General features: G+C 50.5%; 2 protein-coding genes across 3 annotated transcripts in view; both read left to right on the top strand.

The window, feature by feature from the left end:
- Nucleotides 1-249: 249 nt before the first annotated feature.
- Nucleotides 250-10,744, top strand: GPR4 (G protein-coupled receptor 4). Its single transcript, XM_069549201.1, has 2 exons — nt 250-388; nt 8,677-10,744. Exon 2 carries the CDS (start codon nt 9,527-9,529, stop codon nt 10,613-10,615), a length of 1,089 nt encoding a protein of 362 aa, XP_069405302.1. The 5' UTR covers nt 250-388; nt 8,677-9,526; the 3' UTR covers nt 10,616-10,744.
- Nucleotides 10,745-14,537: 3,793 nt separating this feature from the next.
- OPA3 (outer mitochondrial membrane lipid metabolism regulator OPA3) overlaps nt 14,538-23,298 on the top strand; it is a 67,041-nt gene continuing 58,280 nt past the window's right edge. For both annotated transcript variants that reach the window (XM_069549199.1, XM_069549200.1), the window contains exon 1: nt 14,538-14,821. In XM_069549199.1, the coding sequence (XP_069405300.1) occupies nt 14,680-14,821 (142 nt within the window). In that variant the 5' untranslated portion in view covers nt 14,538-14,679. The remainder of the gene's footprint in view (nt 14,822-23,298) is intronic.

Genomic DNA, 23,298 nt, shown 5'->3' with positions numbered 1-23,298 from the left:
ATCTGGGGTCTCCCTAAACCCCCGTCCCCCACCTCCGCATAGCTTAAGGCTTGATCTAGTTGGAGTGCGGGGGTTGGAGGGAGGGTAAGCAAAGGAATTTATGAGATGGAGGCTTCCAGGCTGGGGACGTTGAAGGACTCGGGGGTGTTTCACCAGCAGGTGAGGTTTCTCCAGAGCTGGAAGGCTTTAGTGGGGTGAAGGGGTTAAGGGGGAGCGACAATGGAGGGGTTAACGGGGGCGGGCCCGGTCGGGGCGGGGCGGGGCCTCGGCTGGTGGCTCTGGCCCGGGGCCGGGAGGAGTCACCGCCGGGTCCCTGCGCCGCCGCGGAGCCCGGATCCCCCAGCCGCAGGGAGAGGCGCCGCCCGCCCCGTCCAGCCGCCACGCGCAGGTAGGCGCCGGTTCCTCCCGGGTCCGTGCAGGTCCCGCGGCCGCCGGCGACCGCTCCTCCCCGCGCGCGTCGCGGGCTCTGCGTCCCCGCGTCCGTCCGCTGCCTCAGTCTCCCGCGTGGCCTCGGTCCCCGCCCCTCTCTGGGGCTGGCTCTCCTCGCGTCTCCGCGACTGACTTTGTCTCTGGGTCTGTCTCCGTCTCTCCGTCGGTCTCTGATGTCTCTCTGGATCTGCGGTCCCGCTCCCTCTGCCCGTGTCTCTCCTTAGCCGTCTCGATGTCTCTGTGTCGATATCTTTTATCTCTGCCCCTCCGTCTCTTCCACTCCGTTTGCCTGTATCCCTGGGTCTTGATGAACTCTGTCTATACGGATCTCTCTGCCTCCGTCTTCCCGTTTCTGGGCATCTCTTTGCCTTTTTTCTTCCTGTCTCGCTATCTCTCTGTATGACTCTGTCTCTGTCTCCACGTATCCTAGACTCGGTTCTGGCAACTTCACTCCGTCGCCATCCTTCTCCGACTTTCCCCTGGGCTGAGGGTCTTCCTGGGAGTCGGGTAGGGGGCAATAGGATTACCACCTGGGGCAGGTGGACTTAGTACCGCTGTGACCTGGGCTCCCCCTTAACAGAGTCACCCCGCTGCTCTGGAGGTCGCACCCACCCCACCCTCCAATTTCAGGAATTCCTGGCTGGGGGAGGGGGTAAACTTCCTCCCCAACTTCCTCCAGTCCAGGATTTGGCTGGGTCACCCATTAACTCCTTCCTGTCTCGGCTTCATCCCCGCCCCTCGCCCGCCCCCCCGCCCCCCTTCAACCACCCTGAAGAACAGCTCTGGAATTTCTGTGAGGCATCGACTGTGGGATGAATGTCATATATACTCAGATGGGATGAGAGCTGGGGGATTTTCTGGAGGGCAGAGATGAAGATGATGGGGGCCACACCCCTCATCACCCCCGACCAGGGCCGTCCACCAGCCACACTTCTCCTGAACTCACCAGTGTGTCCCTGCACGCTCAGTTGTCTTCAACTCTGCGACCCCGTGGACTGTCCCCGCCCGCCAGGCTCCACTGTTCATGGGATTTTCCAGGCAAGAATACTGGAGTGGGTTGCCATTTTCTTCTCCAGGAGATCCTCCCCTCCAGGGATCAAACCCACATCTGCTTCTCCTGCACTGCAGGCAGATTCTTTACCGATAAACCACTGGGGAAGAATTCACCAAGGGCCCCCCAACTCTGTCTCTGTGGATGAGCTTGACTTCAGGTTTGGGGTGAGGATGGGGTGGTTGTCCTCTCTGGGCCGGGTTTCAGTAGGAGAAAATGAGAGAGATTGATGTGGTGTTTTGTTTTTTTTTTTGCTGGGGTGGGGGAGCTCCAAAACCCTGGGAATCATAGCATCAAGAAGTTTTGAATGTTAACTCTTTTTAAATTAATTTTTTAATTAGAGTATCATCAGTTTTGAATGTGAAGTCTTTGCATGAAAGGACCCAAGTATGTGAGAATGATCCAAAAGGAGGACTGGGAGAGCTCAAACCTTCAAGTTCAAGGTCTTGGGGTATTTGAATCCTTCAGTCCAAAAAGATGGGCTTTGGAATATTGGCAGTTTTCAGTGTTCGCAGTCGAGAGCTCAAAAGTGCTATCAGAGCCAGCTAGACCAAACCCCCCATTTCAGAGATGGGGAAACTGAGGCCCAAGTGTAGAAGTCCCCAAGGTGAGTCAGTTTCAGGCTGGTTTGGGACTCTGGTTCCACTGAAGCCCAAATCCAAAGTACTGGCTTCTTTTGCTGCCACAACCTCAGATTAAAGTGGGGAAGGAGGTCTTCACAGGGAAGAGGGAAGAATGCCAGGGTGAGTGTGAATGGCTGGAACCCAGGAGGGAGCATTTTTAGAAGCAGAGGAGAGAAAATATTTCTAAAGCCACGGTGGTGGAGAGGGAGAGGGGATAAGAGGTGGTTGGAGTGGAAGGGGTGGAATTTCAGAAAAGGAGGGAAGAGAAGGGAAGTGAGGAGAAGGGGCAGAGATTAACTCCAGCCTGACTCTGTCTCCTGACCCTCCCCATGAAGCCCACTGCTCCTGCAGGACAGGGCCTATAATTTGGTTTGTGTCTAGACAAATAATAACTCAGCCTCAGCCAGTATGTGATCCAGTGGGATGGGATGAGACAAAGTTTCTGGGCCAGGTATAGAGAGGCAGCCTGGGCTCTTAGTGTCCCCACCAGGAGGAGAGAATTTAGGGGCCAGGTAAATGTGGTGACTACCCACCCCCCGCCAAAATTGAATTCTTAGTATTTTACAATTTTGCACAATTTTAGAACTTCAGGCTGCTGGAATGTTAAAAAGAAAAAAAAAAAACAACAACAACACAAAACCAGAAGAGGTAAAAAGGAAGTGGGGTTCACCGTATCTGTAAAAAAGAAAGGGGAAATACAGATTCGTGTTTGCTGGGCAAAGATAATGATCACTGAGAGTTTAATAATAGATTATGAAAGTTGTACTATTTTTTTTTTAATCATAGAGCGTTCTAACAATAGAACTTGAGAATCCTGGAATGTGAATTTCCTGGGATATTGGAAACCTAGAAGGGTAGGGGTGTGGAAAGCCGCCATAATAATAATAATAGAATGGAAGGAAGGTAAAGTTCTAAAAGGTTATAATAATAGAACAGTAAACCATGGCCTGGACTAACAATAGAATCTGAGGATCTGAGAGCCTTGGGAATCTAGAACATCAGAGGAGTAGAGTCAAGGACCCTCCCTGGTGTCCCTTCTGGGTGGTATGGGGGACATATGTGGGGGGATGGGGATACCTTCGGTAGAAATGGGGAAACTGAGGCCAGTGGAGTGGTCACGGTGGCCTGACTGTCCTCAGTTCTCGCCAGCCAGCCGCCAGGGCGCCAGGTGGGGAGCGAGGCTCTGTGATCACATTTCGTTCCCCTAATGAGCAGACCGACCGGAGCTGACTGGTCCCCGGGGGGCTGACAGGGGAGCTGGAGCCTTCAGAGGAGGGAAGTAGGGAGTGAGAGAGGTGACCTGGAGGCTTCTAGGACAAGGCTGGTGAGTGACAGCTGTGTGGGGGCTGTATTACCTCTCCCTCTTGCTCTTTCAACCCCCCACCCCTAAGCCTTCAGCCTTGCTGGACTGAGAAGTTGCTCCTGGGGCCTGGCTTGAGTAGCTGAGACTGCACAAAGTGGGGTCAGGGGTCTGACAGTCCTTTCTGTCACCCCACTATCGCTCCACATTCCCAACTTATCTCTCTTCCTTGGCCCTCTGGGAGGGACCAGCAGGGACCAGGAGGGAGCGGGGGTATGGGGTTGGGGGAGAGAGTGCTGGGCAAGGGAGTCAGGTGATGGAGGGGCACACAAGATCCCCGAGGTCACTTGCCTTCTGGTGGTGAGAGTCTGTGGGTTTTTCAGCAGAATCTCAAAGAGGGCTGAGAACCCCAGAAAGACTTGAGAAAAAACAAGAGTACAGGGAGGGAAGAGAGAAAAGCATTCTTTTTCGTTAAGAACGACCGATCTGGGATCTGGGCAGCCTTGACACGTCATGTGACTTAGACAGCTAACTGCCTTGTGGCCCTGGGCCTCAGTTTCCCCATCTGTATCATATAGGAATCAAATAACCTTGTGCCCCTAGTTGTGGCATATAGGCTTATTGCATTGTGGAGTTCTAAGAGTCTGCCATCCCACGCTATCTTTGTATGTGGAGGGGTTGATGTTGGGCATATCTCAGGTGGGGGAGGAGAGAGGACTGAATGCCCCTCCCCCACGCCTAGCATCCCCCAAGAAGCAGGTGGGTTGAAGAAGAGGGACCGGAGGAGGGAGGGGCGAGTGTCTTACTGGTTCCCCCTGGAGGAAATTAGCAATGGGAAGTGCATTTCCTTTGTCTGCAGGAAATCAGTCTCCGGCCTGTGTACCCACCCCAGCCTCAGCAGAACTGGGGGGTTCTTGAGAGGGTGGGACAAAGGGAATTTCTCCGCTCTCAATGCCTCCTTCCCTTATGAACTGGTTCATTTCTCATGTCAGCTCCCCAGTGCCTGTGGAATAGTAATAATTGTTCAAACACTGCACAATTTATAGATGATATCACCTCTACCAGGGATTTTCTTTCTTTAAAATTAATTTTATTTTTTAGATTGGAGTATAGTTGATTTTGGCACTGTTAGATAGCATCACTGACTCAATGGACATGAATGTGAGCAAACTCCAGGAGATGGAAGAGGACAGAGGAGCCTGGTGTGCTGCAGTCCATGGGGTCACAAAGGGCGGGACACGACTTAGCAACTGAACAACAACAACAACAACAGCAGTTGATTGACAGTGTTGTGCCAGTCTCTGCTGTATGGCAAAGCGACTCAGTTATACATATTCTTGTTTTTTAAATATTCTTTCCATTAGGGTTTGTCAGAGATGCGGAGTTAAGAAAATATTCACACACCAAAAAATTATTCATAACCTGAAAGTTCAGAGTTACATTTTACTGGGTGGGAATCGTTAGGACTTTAAGCCTGGGAGATAGCATCTCAAGTCACCCTGAGAAAACATGCTCCAAGGAGCCAGGTTATACAGATGTTTTACAACAAAGGGCAGGTAGTCTGAACATCAGATTATTGTCAATTAAAGAAAACCAGATATCCCAAGTTGAGGAATTTAGCTCTTTTCTATGTGTTATGGGAAGATGCAAGAGTCTGGGCTCAGTGAAATCATTCCTTTGATAGGCACTTCAGCTATCTGGGGCCAGCATCCTGTGTTTTCACATCCTGAGCTTTCTGGGGGTTGGGGGGGGCTCACCACAGGGAGTGGCTGCAGTCTGATGGCTGATAGATGGCAGGTATTCTTCCTGAGTTCCCTCAAGGCTCACCAGCTCACCATCCATTGTGGCCGCAGTTGCTGGTGACTCTGACATCCTTGTTCACTGATGCGGCAGGGAATATTTCATTTCTTACAGGATATTGAATATAGTTCCCTGTGAATAAGTTGGGAGATGTTTCATCCTCTTCAATTTTCTGTAAGAGCTTATATCGAATTGATATTTTCTTCTGTGTTTTTTTTTTTGGGGGGGGGGAATCTATGCAGCATGCAGGATCCTAGTTCCCCAGACCAGGGATCAAACCCACACACCCTGCAGTGGACGCCAGGAGCCTTAACCACTGGACCACCAGGAAGTACAAAAGATTTTTGTATCTGTGATGCGGCTGATATAAAAGTTGTGCCCCACCTCCCCTTCATGCAGAAGGGGAAACTGAGTCTCCTGAATGAGAAGTAATTCCCTTAGTCTTAACGGCTGAAGGAGAGACCAAGGGCAGAGAGAGAGAGGTGTTTTGAGTGATTTGTTCTGGGCTGGAGGAGGGGTGGTTCAGTTCAAAGGGAGGGACCGGATTGCACTGTTCCACTCCAGAGCAGGCCCCCTCCTTCCCACCTCCACAGGATCCAGGAGTGTCTGTGAGTCTGAGGTGGGGGCAGCCCTTCCGTTGCAGAGGACCCCACAGGGGGTAGGACTTACTAAGCGGGACTCAGCCCTGACCTTTCAAAGTCAATTATGCAACAGAGAGAGCCTGCCCTTTTCACTTTTTCCTTCCTCATCTCTTTATCTCTGGGACCCTGCAGGGACTCGCTGGAGTTTGAAGTGGGGGTGCTGCTGCCTCGAGGGGAGGGGGTGCCTGTGTAGCAGCATGGGCTGACCAAATGCCTGTTCCCTCAGTCCAAAGGCATTTATTGAGTGCCTACTGTATGCTGGGCCTGTCCTGGGTGCTGGCGATAGCTACAGCAGTCAATACTCGGTCCCTGCCCTCCCGAAATGTCCATTCAAGACAGACAGGCAGACACAAACAGGATGCAAAGTGATGTGAAGAGAGTTGCTTAGTCGCTCAGTCGTGTCTGACTCTTTTGCAACTCCACGGACTGTAGCCCGCCAGGCTCCTCTGTCCATGGGTTTTCCCCCAGGCAAGAATACTGGAGTGGGTTGCTATTTCCTCTCCCAGGGGATCTTCCCAACCCAGGGATGGAACCCGTGTCTCCTACATTGGCAGGCAGATTTTTTTTTTAACCGTTGAGCCACCAAGGAAGCCCTGGGACTATGGATAAGCATATTTTCATTTTGCGTTTGTGCCTTTTCTAAATTTCCTTCAATAATGACAGATTTCCCTCACTTCTTGAACTTCCAAGTACCCAATCTATTCAGTCTATCCCTTTAACGTCAACTTCATAGCCATTGCCTCTGTCCTGACTCAGTCTTCTTTTTTGCCTTGACTTTTACAACAACTTTTTCCAGCTGTGAATAAACTAACAAAAAGCACCTCACAGACATGTGTACCTCTCTCCCACCAGCCATCTACAATGGCAGAAATCATGTCTTATTTATATTTATCTCCAGTGTCCAGTCCTATGCAAGGCACAGAGGAGGCACTCAGATGTTGAATGAACTAAAGTTCTCCTCAAATAGGATGCAACCTCCTGGAAAAGAAGAGCCCTATCTTGAGATTCTGTGATTCCTGTAATTCCTCCACGCAGAGTGTGTGGGTGTGGGTGGGCAGGACTGTGGGTACAGAGGGCCTCCCTGAGGAAGTGATGGAGGTATGGGAGCTAGTCCTAAGTAGATCTGAAGGAAGGACAGAGGTGGTAAGGCTGGAAAGAAGGTCCAGCCTTGAGCCTGCTGAGGTGGGGGAGGGAGAGGTCGGCACGAAAGTCAGCTAGGCTGCAAAGGCTGGGCAGGCAGTGCCTTGTCACCTGGGGGGAAGACTTGGGGTTTTGTCCCAAGTCCATGGGGGAAGTTATTGGAGGATTTCAAGCAGAGGATTAATAACAAGAGCTGACTGACATGTTAGAGAGACCTGTCTGGCCGCCACGTGGGGAGTGAGTGGAGGGAAGCCCGAGTGGCAGGCAGGAAAGCCTTGGGGAGGCTCAATCGCAAGGTCCAAGCCAGCGGTCATAGTGGAGCAGAGTGGGCAGCGGCCAGGGTTTCAGAGACATGCGTGGGCGCAGAATTTAGTGTGGAGGTTAGGGAGAGCCCAGAGCATTCTCCCATGGGAAGATGCTGCTCAGGCACCTGGGAGGTTCCCCTGGGCCTGCTGGATGCCTTGGGTCTCATCCCTCTTCCCCTCTTTGGCCCCTCAGTTTCCTCATCTGTCCTACTGACTCAACCAGTGGTTTTCAAAATGTGTCCTGGGGACTCTTCAGAGGTGGACTTCCTCCCTCCACCTCCTTTTATCTAGAGCACAGAGTAGCTTCCCCTTTTCACTGTCTTAGATGAGGTTCCCTGCTGAGATATGTTTTTTTTTTTAAGTGGTTCCACAGCCTACAAACTGATGCAAACCGCTGGATGGAATGGCCTCTAAAGATGCCTCTACTTCAGGGCTTCACTCCCGTCCTCTCGGGGGCTGACAATGGTCCAGAGCTTGGTCCAACACTGTCTTTTGCCCTGTGGTTAAAGATCTCCCCAGGACCAGGGGGTGATAGGCCGAAGACTCTCACTCGGGGAAGTCAGAGGGAAGTGGAAAGAGACAATGAAGGGGGTGGTCTCTGAGGGAGGGGACTCCTGGCACTGCCCCCAGGGCTCCCCCTTGGTCGATTGCGTTCTCATAACCTCCCTGCCCCAGTCCCCTGCAGCTGTGCTTCCATGGGCTGTCAGCCCACGACCCCTTTCTGTCCAATTATTCTTGGGTGAAAACTGACGTTCAGGCTGGAGAAAGGAGGTGAGAGCCAAGATTTTCGCCCCCGCTCCCGTTATCAGGACCTTGGACAGGTCTCTGAACCGCGCTCTGCCTCAGTTTGTCAAATAGGGGTAATAACAGTACTTTCCTCATAAGGTTCTTGAAAATTTAAAATTCACAGCCATAAAGTGCTAAAGACAAGGTCTGCTATGTAATAGGACTCAAAAAAATTTTAGTTGTTATTATCACCACCATCATCATCATTGTCAAGAATTCAGTGCCCTGGGTTAAGAGTAGGAAGCTGGTTCTACCCTGGTTCCATCACTGCCTTGCTGTACATCCTTGAAGGAAGTGACCCAGCCTCTCTGGGCCCTGTCTCTATGTCTATAATATGGTAGGTGAGACTAGTTTAGCATTTCCCAAGGCATGACATGAGACTTGTGCCAGTTTTATATGGTTTCTGGAAGAAAGTTTTAAAGAAACAATTAGGGAAAAAATATAACTAACATCTCAAATCTGTGTTTTCAGTGATCTGTTGCTTAGATTAAGCATCATTAAGGTGCCTACCCTCTGGAGCTCACTAGAGTCAATGACAAAAGGGTGTGGGGAGCAGAGGGAAGTCCCTGACACCTCTCACGGCAGTTCTCTTTCCCCACAGGTACCGCAGAGTCAGCTTTGAACTGTGAAGCAGGGCCACCTCCTCTCAACTGCTCAGCCCCCACCAGGACCAAGCTGGAGCCCCTCCCATGTCCCTTTAAACTTCCTGTATTGGTTACCCTGTGCTGATAGAGCCCTTACTCACCACTTTCCTGTTTCTTTAAAACCCTTCCCACATTCCCCAGACTGAGTCTTCCCTCTCTTTCATCCCTCATAGGACACCCCCCTTTTTTGTGGTCTTCGCCTCTTTGGTTACCTCCCTTATTTCCTTATTTCTTATTGGGGTCCTAGGAGGTGTCAGCACCCCCATCCATCTGGCCTGGTCTCCTCCACTCCCAAACTGTGAACTACCCTATCTCAACACTACCCCATACATTTCCTGCACCTTCTAGTACATTTCACCTCACTGTTACGTCAGCATAGCCACGCTTCTTTTCTACATCCTCCACAAATCTCTCTCTCTCACCACTGCCCACTGATGCCTTCATCTCCCCTATAAACACTCCCCTTGGTCAATCGTGTGTTACCCCAGTACTCTGCCATTTATGCTCCGGTTGGGTCTATAAAACCTCCTTGACAAAGCTCTGTGTTAATCCTGCCACTCCCAAACCTCCCTCCTGTGGTAATTCTATCCTTTCTCCAACTTTTCTCTCTGAAGCCTCTGTCCTTCTCTGCCCAGTCTGGCCCACAATTCGCAGTCCACCTCATTCTCTAACCCGTGAACTGCCTCCCACCATGTTCCCCTGAGCCTCCAAGGAGGGGGCTCAGGGGGGCCTGATGGCCTCCCGCCCCCCGTGGCCCCATAGCCCCCGTGGGCCAGGGGAAGCACCCCGAAAGACCCAGTGCCAAGGATGGGCAACCGCACATTGGAGGGCTGCCACGTGGACTCCCGCGTGGACCACCTCTTTCCGCCCTCCCTCTACATCTTCGTCATCGGCGTGGGGCTGCCCACCAACTGCCTGGCCCTGTGGGCTGCCTATCGCCAGGTGAGGCAACGCAACGAGTTGGGCGTGTACCTGATGAACCTCAGCATCGCTGACCTGCTGTACATCTGCACGCTGCCGCTGTGGGTGGACTACTTCCTGCACCACGACAACTGGATCCACGGCCCTGGGTCTTGCAAGCTCTTTGGGTTCATCTTTTACACCAACATCTACATCAGCATCGCCTTCCTGTGCTGCATCTCAGTGGACCGGTACCTAGCCGTGGCCCACCCGCTGCGGTTCACCCGCCTGCGTCGTGTCAAGACGGCCGTGGCTGTGAGCTCCATAGTCTGGGCAACGGAGCTGGGCGCCAACTCGGCACCCCTGTTCCATGACGAGCTCTTCCGCGACCGTTATAACCACACCTTCTGCTTCGAGAAGTTCCCCATGGAGGGCTGGGTGGCCTGGATGAACCTCTACCGAGTCTTCGTGGGCTTCCTCTTCCCCTGGGCCCTGATGCTGCTGTCGTACCGCGGCATCCTGCGGGCTGTGCGGGGCAGCGTGTCCACCGAGCGCCAAGAGAAGGTCAAGATCAAGAGGCTGGCCCTCAGCCTCATCGCCATTGTGCTGGTCTGCTTCGCACCCTACCACGTGCTCCTGCTATCGCGGAGCGCCGTCTACCTGCGGCGCCCCCGGGACTGTGGCTTTGAGGAGCGTGTCTTCTCAGCCTATCACAGCTCACTGGCCTTCACCAGCCTCAACTGCGTGGCTGATCCCATCCTCTACTGCCTCGTCAACGAGGGCGCCCGCAGTGATGTGGCCAAGGCCCTGCACCACCTGCTCCGCTTTCTGGCCAGCAACAAGCCCCAGGAGATGGCCAACGCCTCGCTCACCCTGGAGACCCCGCTCACTTCCAAGAGGAACAGCGTGGCCAAGGCCGTGGCAGCTGGCTGGGTGGCAGCTCCGCTTGCCCAGGGGGACCAGGTGCAGCTGAAGATGCTGCCGCCGGCACAGTGAACCTCGAATCCTGCAGAGGCCCTACTCCTCCCGTCTAACCTCCACTCCCTTCCTTTCTGGCCCAGTGTTTGCAAATTGTATGTAAATAAGGCCCTGTTATTATTCATAAAATGTAAGAAAATAGGAAAACAGTGAGGCTGATGTGTCACTGATCAGACATCATCCTCTGACATGACCCCCTGATAATTCAGTAGAACTGTGCCAAGCCCTGTGCTGGGTGGTGCTAGTGACCCGGCAGTGACAAATGGCGGCCCTGGCTCTGTCCTCACAGCTCCCATTCCAATGGAAGAGACAGATCTATCCTGGGAGGGTGATGCTCCAGAGTGGGCAGGGCTCAGATGGGAGCCCAGGGGCTGGGGGAACCCAAGAAGGCCTCTGTCTCAGTCTGGAGGATGGAAAGGGCTTCCTAGAGGAGGGGACCGATAGATTAAGTTTCCAAAAGGTAAAGACAAAGAAGTTAGGATTATTTCCAACAAGGGAGTAAAAGTCTATGATTCAAGGGGAAAGTGGAAGGAGAAATTAATTATTGAACAATCACTGTGTCTTTGGGAAGCCCCTGGTCATATAGAGTAGAGAGAGAGTAGGACAGAACATTTCAGAGTTTGGAGATAAAGAGATTTCTCCAAGTGAGGCCTGAGGAGGAGGAGGAGGAGGGAGCGTGTCAGAACCCAAATAAAGGGCCATTGGTCAGCTGCCTGGAGGAGCAGGGAGCAGGATAGGCTTGGGAACGGGGCTCAGGACAAGAGAAGGATATTCATTCATTCAAGAGAGATTTATTTATACCTGTGCTGGCCGGTATAAACAAACAGTGACCAAGACAGTCCAGGCCCCACCATCATGGAGCTCACAGTACATGAGTAAATAAAGATAAATATTAAATTTGGAAGCAAAGGACTTCCTTGGCAGTCCAGTGGTTAAGACTCTGCACTTCCATGGCAAGGAGCACAGGTTCAATCCCTGGTTGGTGAGCTAAGATCCCATATGCTGTGTGGTGCAGCCAAAAAAAAAAAAAGGAATTGGTAAGGGTAATGGAGCAAGATAAAGCTAATTGAAAGGACAGAGAATGATACGGAGTCTGATCTAGATCAGGAGAGTGGGGAGGGCTCACTGAGAAGGGGGCATTTGAGAAAAGACCTGAAGGAGCCGAGGGGTCAGATGGGAGAGGGCTGCAGGCAGAGGGAACAGCAGGTGGAAAGCCCTGGAGTAAGAGAGTGCCTGCATTTCGAGGGCCAGCAAGTACACACAGAAGCGTGGTGGGAGCAGAGGTGTGGGAGGACATTAAGAATGGAGATGAGACAGGGACAGGGGCCGATGTCCCAGAGCATTGTGAATCCATGTGAGGACCTTGCCTTTTATTCCAAGATAGATGGGAACCACAGAGGGGCTCTTAGCAAAGAACATTTGGGATTGGCTTAAATGCTAACAAGAGTCCCAGGCTGCTGAGTGGGGAATAGAATATGGGAAGTAAAGGCGGAAGCCAGAAGCCCAGGCAGGAGATGCTGACAGCTGGACCCGGGTCAGGGTGGAGCAAGCAAGGATCGGTGTCAGCTTTGGGATTTCTCTTGAAGGAATCCAATGATGGAAGAAATACAAGGCCCTATGGTATTGTATAACCCTAGTCCCTTGCCCATCCTGGGAAAAGGGTGACCAGAGGACCTGAACTAGAAGGAACTCTGGGAATGATCCCAGGCACTATTCACCAGAGAGGCCAAGTGATTAGCCCAAGGTCACACAGCCGGTGAGTCAGTGCTGAGGCCATCCTGGGTTCCCTTTCCCCTCCCCGCCTCTGCCTCTGTTCCCACGCCTCAGAGTGGCCAAGGCTGCTGCCCTGGCTAATGGCTTTCCCCTCCCTCCCCTGGCTCTCAGGGGTCAACCGGGAATGGCTGTCCTTCCAGAACCAGACTGGAGAGCAGGAGGAGGGAAACACCCAGTTCTGGACAGGCCTTGACCCCTCTGGGTGTATAAGAGGCTCCAGGCTAAGGAGATGTGAAGCCTACACACACACACATACGGGCATAAATACAGCCTTGCCCTGAAAGTTCCCAGAAGAGGTTCCTGGGAGAAAGAAAGAGGAGGGAGGAGGGGAATGAGGGGAAAAAAAAAAGAACTTAATGAGGACAACTTTTTTGCAGGAGGAGGGTTGGGTCACTGAGATGCAGGAAGTTGGGGCTATGGTGTTGTGGGAGAAAGAAAAGAGGGAGGCCTGGGATCTGGCAGTAGCGGGGCGGTGGGGGGTGGGGGGGCGGGTGGTGCGGTGGTGGTGTTATAATTTTCCCACCCTGTCTCATTGCAGTACAGCTACCAGGATGGACATGTAGGGAGCCAGAAACTTTCTGAACATGGGCCCCTCCGGGAATTGGATGAAAGCCTGAACACTACCCCTCCACCAAATGCTCATTCCCATTTATTCAATAAGTACTGAGCACCTACTGTATACCAGAAATTATTCTAGGAGCTGAGGAAATAGTAGTGAATTATACACAAAAAAGTCATGTACAAGTTCAAAAGTTTCCTAAATGCATCAAGTGGAACCTCAGCCCCACTCCCAAGTTGGTTCTTGGACCCCAGGCTAACATCCCTAGGGATCAGGAGAAGACTCTAGGCTGGACTCAAGAAACCCAAGGGGCTTCTCTCCTGATTACCCATGGAACTCTGGATAAATCCTTGTGAATTCTCTGGCCTCAGTTGGTCAGTCTGTAAAATGAGGGAGTGGTTGGTTCCCAGTGAGTGAGTGATGGACCTGGAATAGGTCCCAAGCTCCTTCACACCTTCAGTCCAACAGGGATCCTGGAGAGGAGTTGTTTTCATGGAGTCTTGGCATTCTTAGTAATTTAGAATATCAGGGTTCATGCATGTCAGTATCATCATTATCTCAGATGGAGAAATGGGAGTCCATCAGGGCCAGGGAAGTGACAAAAGACACACAGGGAGTCCGAGCAGTTGCCGAGGAAAGCCCTGGTCCCCCGACTCGGTGACCTGAACGTTTGTTTTCTCCTGCACACAACTCTGCTCCTTGGACTTTCTTTCCCTCGCCCTCTGCCTCTTCCAGAATCTCTCAATTACCCATTAGCACTCCACCACCCAGGCGTTTCTCTCAGACAACCTTGTTTACATGATTTTGCTCCCCGCTGGGTAAGGGATGAGTCTGGGACATGTTCTTTAAATTCCTTCCCGAGCCAGCTCCCTAGGGGCCCTCCTCCCCAACGGAGGAAGTGGACCTGCTTGAGAACGGGTAAGTTTATTAGCCAAGAGGCTGGGTTATCAACCTCTCCTGGCCGAGGGACCTCGTGCCACTTCCCTGGCCTCTTTTTAGGCCTGTTTGTCAGTTACTTGGGAAAGGGTTGAAACAGCTGTTTCTGAAGATGAAATGAACCCTAATGCTCAAGTTAGCAATAACAATGCTAATACCTGTGCAGTTGTGAGGGCTGTTGGGTGATTCGCATCATTCTAAACAGTTAACATAGATAACTCGTTATGTATTTATATTCAAGATTCTCATGCAAACCTCATAACAATCTAATAAGGAATGTGCCTTCTTATGATTCCCATTCTGTAGATGGGAATGCTGATACTCAGAGGTTAAGTCACTCGCCATACACAGCAAGTAAACTGCGGAGCTGGGATCTCACTACAGGTTACCTGGCTAGTTTCTCACGACCGGTGACAGCTCTAAACTGAGGGAGAAGGTGCATTTGGGACGCCTGAACCCTAACTAGGACTAATTAAGACTGCTCTTTTGGAGAAGCCGCGCAGGTACGCGACGTCACGGAGGAAGGCGATGACGTCAGCCGAAGCGGGCGTGAGAACCCATATAGCCTTCTGCCAGCCGTTTAACGGTACCACCCTCTGACAGCCTCACTTCCGCCATATATTTGCATATTCATCAGAACGGGCGTCGGAGCGTCAGCGTCGACGCAGTGACGTCGTGGACCGCCACAGCGGTTCCCCCGGGGCGTACGCACGTACGTACGCACGCACGGCGACGAGAGGGCGGGGGAGGAGGGAGCGATCTCAGGCGCCCCTCCCAGTCAGCAAGGTTGCGTGTGCCCCTTGCGACCGCCAAGATGGTGGTGGGCGCGTTCCCTATGGCGAAGCTGCTATACTTGGGCATCCGGCAGGTCAGCAAGCCGCTTGCCAACCGCATTAAGGAGGCCGCCCGCCGAAGCGAGTTCTTCAAGACCTATATCTGCCTCCCGCCGGCTCAGCGTGAGTCTGACCCCACGTCCCTCCAGCCTTTCCATTCTCTAACCCTTCTCAGGTGGTTGCTCAGGAGATGGGCTTCTGTTCACAACCAATCACAGCCCGAACCGGCAAAGTCTTGACGCCAATAGGGAGGGTTCCTTGAAGAGGGGCATACGAGTAGCCCAATAGTAAGAATGGGCATGGGGTGAAGGGCGGGACAAAGTGCCCGCGCTTGATTTGGGAATGTTAGCCAATAGAGGAAAAGAGCGCGAGAAGATTGACGTCTAGACGAGCCAATAGTGTGGGCAACGGGAGTGATTTGGGCGGGGCATGCCAGGACTGCGAGGAACTGGGGAGAGCTGAGGGAAAACTTGACGGGGTCACTTGCCAGACCATCCTTGGGTGGCTTCATTCCTCAAACTCCACCTCGTGCCTCAGATTCCCTCCCGTCTTGGGAAGTGATGGGTGGTTTTTTCATCTGTTTAGGTCATTCGTTTGTCCCAGTTGTACTCCGGGGAATAGGCCTAGGTTAGGGGCGTGGCTCGGGGCGGAGTCTGGAGTCTGGAGGCGTGACATGGGAATCTGGCTAAAGGAGTCGTTTTAACTAAAGCGGACATTCATCCGTCTATTTATTAATCCACACATACACCATATTTGCTCTTCCATTCATTCAGTAGACAGGCCGTGCTGGCTTTTTGCTGGGCTGGGAGACACATTTATGATCCATCACTGTCACTCCAGAGCGGACAGGATGGTGCCAACTCCAGGGCTGAGAGACCTCCTGACCCAGGGGCGTGGGGTTGGGAAAGCTGTCTAGACTCTGGAGGAAGGCTGCCTGAGCTGAGATCCGAAGGGCATAGTAAACATTCAAAATACGGGCTACTGTGAGAAGATGATCTATGTGCTGTGGACCTGTGGGAGCAAAGAATAAGGAAATTTAACCTAATTTGCTGGGTCGGGGAACCACCATTAATCCAACTGGTACTTCATTTAGTTGGTGTTTTCTGAGTGTCTGCCCTGTGATTGGCCTTGTGCTGGGCAGTGCTGGTGAAACAGCAGGAATTAAGCCAGCCCTAGTCTGTGCCCTCATGGAACTCACAGTTGGGTGAAGACAGGCCCATCCTTCAAGGTGATGACCCAGAGTGGGCAGAGCTTGCATAAGGGAGCCCACTGGACACTTGACCTGATGTACCATTCAGGGAGAGCTTCCTGGCAGAGGAGACCTCTGGGCTGGGAACCGAAGGGTGAGGAAAATGTCACCAGACAGCACGAGGACAGGGATAATGTTGAGGGACAGGGAGGAGCGTTTGCAAAGGCCAAATGGTTAAGGGAAGCACACTTCTTTTCTTTACAAGTTTGGATGCCTAAAATTTGCTTTGTAGGGCCTGGAATTCTTAATATTTTGGTGTTTGGTCGGTTGTCTGCCAGAGTTGCAGATCGTAAAATGGAAAAGTGTTGGATTTCAGTTACCGAAATGCTTTCCTATAAGCTTTCTCATTTGATTCTCACACTGTTTTGTCCACATGTCGGGGAGGGGAAATGACTCCCTGCAGTTTATCAAAGAGAAAACTCGAGTCTTGAGAGCAGAGGAATATTGCTGAGGTCACACGTGGAGTCTGGGCCAGACTTAAACCCTGGCCCTTTAAGGCGGGACTTAAACCCTGCATTCTGGATTCCCAGAGCTGGTTTCTGTTTCCTGCCACTGCCTTTCTCACAGACACTGTGGGATGTCTAGTATTGTGGTTTAAAAAGCAGCAACTTGAGTCAAACTGACATGGGTTCCAAACTGGGTCCCCCCTTCTCAGCCAGGTGGTTTTGGGCAGGTCACTAACCCCTCTGAGGTTCAGTTTCCTCCTCTGTACAGTGGGTATTATATAACAGTGACATTTAATGGCCACTCACTTTGTGCCAGGCAGTGTGCTAAGCACTTCACAGCATTAAATCCTCACCAATTACTCAGAGTTAGACACTGTTATTATTCCTATTTTGTGTATATGCTGCATATGCATTTATGCTATAAATAATACTTATCTCATCCTGTTGTTGTGAGGAGTAAGTGAATGTATAATGGTAGGTCAGTGCATGGCTCTGAGTTGCGGCTGTCGTGTAGATGTTATGGATACAGCAGAAAAGAAAAAGCAAGACATTTTGTCTTCAGGAGACCTTACATTCTCAGCTATAGGGGAAAGCCAGACAGTAAAGAAAACAGTAAAGTGTGAAGTATATTCGATAGTACAAACTGCTCTGGAGAAAACATCAGGGATGCAGAAGGAGGAGTATTTGGGGGACGGTTGTGAAGTTTAGATAGGATTATCAGGGTGACCTCATTGACAATATGAGGGGAGGAGGGAGCAGGCAGTGCTCCCTGGGGGGAAGAGCAGTCTCCACACCTGCCAAGGCCCTGAGGTGAGCGCGCACCTGGCATGTTTGGTGACCATCAAGGAAGGCAGTGTGGCTGAACAGAGGGACAGAGTGGAGGCTGAGGGCCGAGCAGGTGGCAGGAAGGGGGCAGATCGTGCAGGCCCTGTGGGCCCCTCTGAATGGCTGGGACTCACTGGAGGGTCTGAGCAGAGGAGGGACAGGATCTGAGTCCAATTTTCATGTGATCCTTTTGGCAATCATAGGGTGAGAGTGGTTGCAGGGAGGAGATGACTGCAGGAGTCCAGGTGAGTGGAGAAGTCACTTGCCCACTGCCTCACACTCTTTCCCCAGCAACTTCTTTCTAAAATTTCACACTCCCCAAAAAATTGAAAGAAAGAATGGTATGGTCATCGGTTATATGCCCTACAACCCCTAGTTCGCTCTTATTAGCTTTCAGCAGATTTGTTTGGTTTTTGCCATCATACATGAATGTGTGAATGCATACACACAATCTTTTTTTTTTCCCCTGAAAAATTTATAAATAAGTCTTGGACATGATTCTAAACTCCTGAATATTTCAGCCTGTATTTTCTAAGAACAAAGACCTTCTATATAACACAGAAGCAGTATCACACCTCCCCTGCCCCAAGAAATTTAGCATTGATGACAATAATATTGGTGACAATATTGGTTAATATACAGCTTCTATATAATATATAGCTCATATTCTGGTCCCCAAAATGTCCTTTTTAAGCTGTTTATTATTTTTATTTTTAATTTAGAGTCAGCTCAATAATCTTGCATGGCATTTGATGATTGTGCCTCTTTAGTATCCATTAATCTATAGCAGGTTTGGCAGTCTGGCCCAATGCCTGTCTTTGTAAATAAAGTTTTATTGGAACACAACCATGTCCATTTGTTATACCTTGTCTGTGGACACAGAGATGGATTTCTATGGCCCACATATGTAAAATGGTTACTCTGTGGCTCTTCACGGAATGAATTTGCTGGCCCTCCTCTATAAGAGTATCCCTGTCCTTGTGACGTTGACTTTGGGGTAGTTGTTCCATAGTGTCCTGCACTCTGAAGTTTTCTGATTGTTTCCTCTGATTTGATTCACATTGAGCATATTTGGCAGGAACACTACAGAACACCTAAGGACATCACCTCAGCGGGCTCCTGATGTGTTTGTTCCGTCATTTGTGGTGGTAACTTGGATCCCTTGGTTAAGGTGGTGACCACTAAAAGAACCTTTCTTTTTCTCCTTAGTAATGAATAAGCAGTAGATTTATTTGAAAGGTAGCTCCCGCAGGATTTCCTGTGGATGGGGTGTGACAGGCAGTCTGGTGGAGGGGTGGGCTGAACAGAAAGCACCAGGAGCTCAGTAGGGGGAAAGGTTTGGTTGGCGATGCTGTTTGATGTTGGAATGCACTGACTTATCAGATTGACGCTTTTTGAATTATGTTGTTATATTGTCTTCATACTGCTAACTGCTGTTCACCATGGCCCCCGTCCCAGGCAACTGGAGTTTTCCAGAGCTATGGCTACTGTGTGTTCTCCCGGGTCAGGCCTCCCGAGCTGACCCACACATACAGCTACTGTATCTTTGGCTAAGATTCTTTAGACACAGAGGGTGGGCCTGGCCATGCGTCTCCTCACAGTAGAAGCTGGAGGAGTAGGTGTGTCTGCCTGAGAAAGAACAGTAAATGCACGAAGCATAAATCATCAGTGACGCACTGTGTTGGGGAGGCAACGATCTTTTTCAACCAAGATTTCTTGGGGAGAGAAAATAAAAGAGGGCAGTGATGCCAGGCAGGTTGGGGCCGTGCCTGCAAAGTGCACCGTGGGAAGAGCTGTGGGAGGTCTCTGGGCAGTGGGAAAATTCCAGTGTGTTTCCATTTAGGCCTCTGGAGAACACTGGTTATTTTTCCAGTTTACTACCCTAGTGGGCAGGATAATGAGCCCTCCCCTGCCCCGAGATGCCCACATCTTAATTCCAGGAACTTGTTGAATGTGTTACCTTACACGACAGAGGAACATTATTACGTGTATGATTGAATCAGGTGTTTGGGGAACGAGAGAGCAGCCTGAATTGTACAGGTGGGCCCAGTGTAATCACCCAGGTCCTTAGAGGTGAAAGGAGACAGGAAAGCCATCCATTTGAAGACAGAGGAGGGAGCGTGAGCCCAGGATGCTGGTGGCCTCTGGAAGCTAGAGAAGGCAGGAAAACGAATTCTTCCCTACAACCTCCAGAAAGGAGCTCTCACTTACTGACACAGAGTGTAGCCTAGTGAGAACCATTTCAGACTCCTGACCTTTGAAACTGTGGATAACAAATGCGAGTTGTTTTAAGCCACTGCTTTTGTGGTCATTTCTTACAGAAGGAATAGGAAACGAATACGCCATGTAATTCTCTCAGGCGACTGGAAGAATCTTTCCAGAAGAGCTCAGCTCTGTGGCCATTCTTAAAAGTTTTGGCTTTGGAGTTGGTTTCTGTTTTCTTTTGCTTACAAAGCAACGTGACCTAGTGTTTAAGGGCTTTACACAGCGACCATTTTTTTTTTCTCTCAGTGTTGTGCCTTGATGGGGCTCAGATGGCTGGTTCTTCTGCCCGTCTGGCCTGGTGGTCTCTCAGGGGGGTTCAGTCAGAGGGCGGCCGGGCCTGGAGTCATCAGGAGGCCCAACTGGGGTACTGGAACATCCTGTTCCCTGTCTCCATCTCAGTGTTGTCTACAGACCTCTCTTTTCCACATGTCTTTCCCCTCATGGTCTCTCAGGGCTTGCTGGAGCCGGATTTCCATGGGAGAGGGAGCAGAAGCTGCAGGCCATTACAGGGCAGGACCTGGAACCACGCAGCATCACTTCCAGCACACTCTGTTGATCCCAGCAGCTCTGGCACAGACCAGAGGGAGTGTGGGAGGGGACTACACAGGGCGATACAGACAGTCACCAAAGGCAGTTTACCACAGGGGAGACACTCCTGGCTTGGCATCTTGGCACCACTAACGAGCTTTGTGACTTTGGGCAAGCAGCTTGACCTCTCCAAGACCCCCAAATCCATGTTTGTCCGATGCGGGTGACAATAGAACTCACCTCCCAGGATTCTCGTGAGGATCCAAGAGCCAGTGGATATCAAGGCCTAGCCCAGAACGTGTGGATCTGGTCGTTAGTGTTGGCTGTGATGATCTGTTCTTATCCTGCATGGGCATTACTGTCCAGAGGCTGAACTCTGCCTCCACATAAAGGCGTCCCGCACTCAGCTTTCTGCTCTGCCATCCAGTGTGTGTCCTGGGCGAGCCCCGCTGCCTTTCTGTACCTCGGTTGCCTGTTCCGCACAGTATAGCACTTACCTCATAGGTCTGATGGGAGGATCTGTCAAGCACGCGAATACCCTTAGCACAGGCCTGGCACGTTCTAAGTCCACTGACTTAGAGTGAAATCAGTAACTTGGTTGGGTACAGTGGGCGAAAACTAGCCTCTGGAGCTGAGCTGTCTGGCTGCATGTGAATCCCAGTTCTGCCATTTTCTGTGTGGCCCCCAAGGCAAGTTATTTAGCTTCTCTGGGTCGTACTTTTGTTGTCTATAAATTGTATCATTATAATTCATATTCCATGAGTTCATATATCCATAAAGCATTAAACAATGCCTGGCTCTTAAGCACTGCATAATTCTTTGTCGAATATATGGAGATGTCAGGCACCATACCGTTTTTATCATTATCATCGCCTTTGGGGGGGCTTGCAGCTATCCATTTATCATCCTAGAGGATTTTTTTGATTTAAAAAAAATTATTTGTGTATTTAGTCATTGTTTTTGGCTGCATTGGGTCTTCATTGCCACGCTCAGGCTTTCTCTAGTTGCGGTACACGGGCTTCTCATTGTGGTGGCTCCTCTTGTTGCAGGGCACAGGCTCTGGGCATTCTCAGTAGTTGCGGCACAGGGGCTTGGCTGCCCCAAGGCATGTGGGATCTTCCCAGACCAGGGATCAAATCTGTGTCCCCTGCACTGGCAGGCAGATTCTTAACCACTCTACCACCAGGGAAGTCCCATCATTATCTTAATACTAAACTTTCAAGTGCATTCCTTCTCAGGGTGCACTCCCTGGTGGCCTCTTGTAGCTGAGCTGTCAGTACTTCAGGCCTCTAGGTGGTGTTGGTGTCTCTTTCCCAGTCATTCCTCACAGCCTTGCCACAGGCAGAAGAGTTGGGCCCTCCGTGTGAACATTTCTAACTAGCACAGGGCAATTATGTTGATCTGATGGCACTGGAGGTATATTTCTGAGCAAAGAAAAGTGACAAGGTCAAAGAGAGAGAGGACAGTGTGGCTGAGTAGAGAACCTCCTATGACCCAATGCTTCCTGAAATACTTGAAGCATCCTTTGGAATGAATGGTTTGTACCTGCAAGGAAGAAGAGGGACTCCTCGCAGAGCAAGGAGAAATCAAGAGCCAAGGAGGGGAGCAAGCACAGAGGCTACCTGATAGTCTGGGGACATCGACAGGTTCATGTGGCCTCAGGGACAGAGGCTCTGTTGTGGGAAAGCTGGACAGGGGACCACCTTGTGCACAACCAGCTCCCAGCGAAGGTAGCCCTCGGGGGAAGAGTAGACTGAAAATAACCCATCCTGCGAAGACACACACCCTTAGATCTAGGTAGAGATTGAAAACGTCTTCCTCAGTGAATTGGCAGCCACTGACTGTCCCTGTGTGGGTTTGAGGCTTAATTTATACTCTTTGAAAGGTCCTGGAAACAGCAGGCTGAAAATGAACATGGGTATGTGTGCCCCTAAGTACCTGGTCAGGACAAACATAAACCCTCCCTGGAGGAGGTCTCCCTCCTCTGCCTGGGCCTTGGAGAATTCCTTCAGGTAGAATTCCAGCAAATATGAGCTCATGAGAAAAAATTGTGTGTGGTACAGAGAAGCAGGCACCATGATCAAGAGTCAGCAGATACAAAATATGGCAGCTCAAGACATACAGGAATGGTCAGATGTGGATATAAAAGAGCTTGCTTATGTATGGAAAGGATGAAATAGGAGGGATACAAAAATACAAATGAGTACAATAAAAAATCACCAGAGAGTTGGGAAAAAAGCCAAATAGAGCTCCAAGAAGTGACAGAATTGACATTCACAGCCCAATAGGATTACACAAACCCCAGACTCAATATAGCTGCTGTGAAGACTGATGAGCTGAAAGTAGATGCCCTGAAGGGGAAAAAAAGTGAGGTTTGTGGGGTGCTCCCCTTAGCCACCCAGGATCCTGATTGGGTCCATCTGGGGAAGGAAGAGTTGGGCATATTTATTTTTAATATTCTTCAGAAAGGATACTCGTGTGCATGAGTGTTTGAAAACCACTTCCCTGAAGTCTATTTATAATCTCCAGAGCACTGTATCAGTTATGTTACACAGCAGCAGGCTGATGTTGGTGACTTCCAGTTGCATCATGCTCTCCTATTAAGGAAACATTTTGAGCGTTCTCCCCTAGTATGAACGTATGTATATGTGTATATGTATATATGTGTGTGTGTGTGTGTGTGTGTGTGTGTGTGTGTGTGTGAAATGAAAAAGTGAAAGTCGCTTAGTCATGTCCGACTCTTTTCGACCCCATGGACTACACAGTCCATGGAGTTCTCCAGGCCAGAATACTGGAGTGGGTAGCCTTGCCCTTCTCCAGGGGATTGTCTCAACCCAGGGATTGAACCCAGGTCTCTCACATTTCAGGTGGATTCTTTACCAGCTGAGCCACAAGGGAAGCCCGTGTGTGTATATATATTACAATATGAAGATATATATATATAGTTAGGAGTCATGTATAGTGCTGACATATTACTATGAATGTATTATGTGCATTTAAAAACATTTAAAAATTAGGAGGGATGAAGCTAATATTTAAATAAAAATTTTTTGTTTTATGTATTCCTAGCCCCCCAAATATTTTTGCTCTCACTAAAAATATTTCCTCTACAGACATTGTTAATGCATTTGGAAACTCTCCATGAGACTGTCTGTGAGAGTTGTGACATTCTTTGTGCACAGCTGTCACAGCTGGCAAAGACCTCACTAAGATACAGAGATCCAAAGAAGAGTGTGCTGTCAGCTGCTTTTAATCCCCCTGCTCAGTTTGCATCCCCCCCCCTTCAT

Source organism: Ovis canadensis, chromosome 14, assembly GCF_042477335.2.
Source record: "Ovis canadensis isolate MfBH-ARS-UI-01 breed Bighorn chromosome 14, ARS-UI_OviCan_v2, whole genome shotgun sequence".
In the NCBI taxonomy this organism is placed as follows: domain Eukaryota; kingdom Metazoa; phylum Chordata; class Mammalia; order Artiodactyla; family Bovidae; genus Ovis; species Ovis canadensis.
This window is presented reverse-complemented; position numbering and strand designations above follow the sequence as displayed.

Excerpts from the sequence above, each read along its gene's own strand:
- GPR4 (XM_069549201.1), top strand. The coding sequence starts at position 9,527 with ATGGGCAACCGCACATTGGAGGGCTGCCACGTGGACTCCCGCGTGGAC.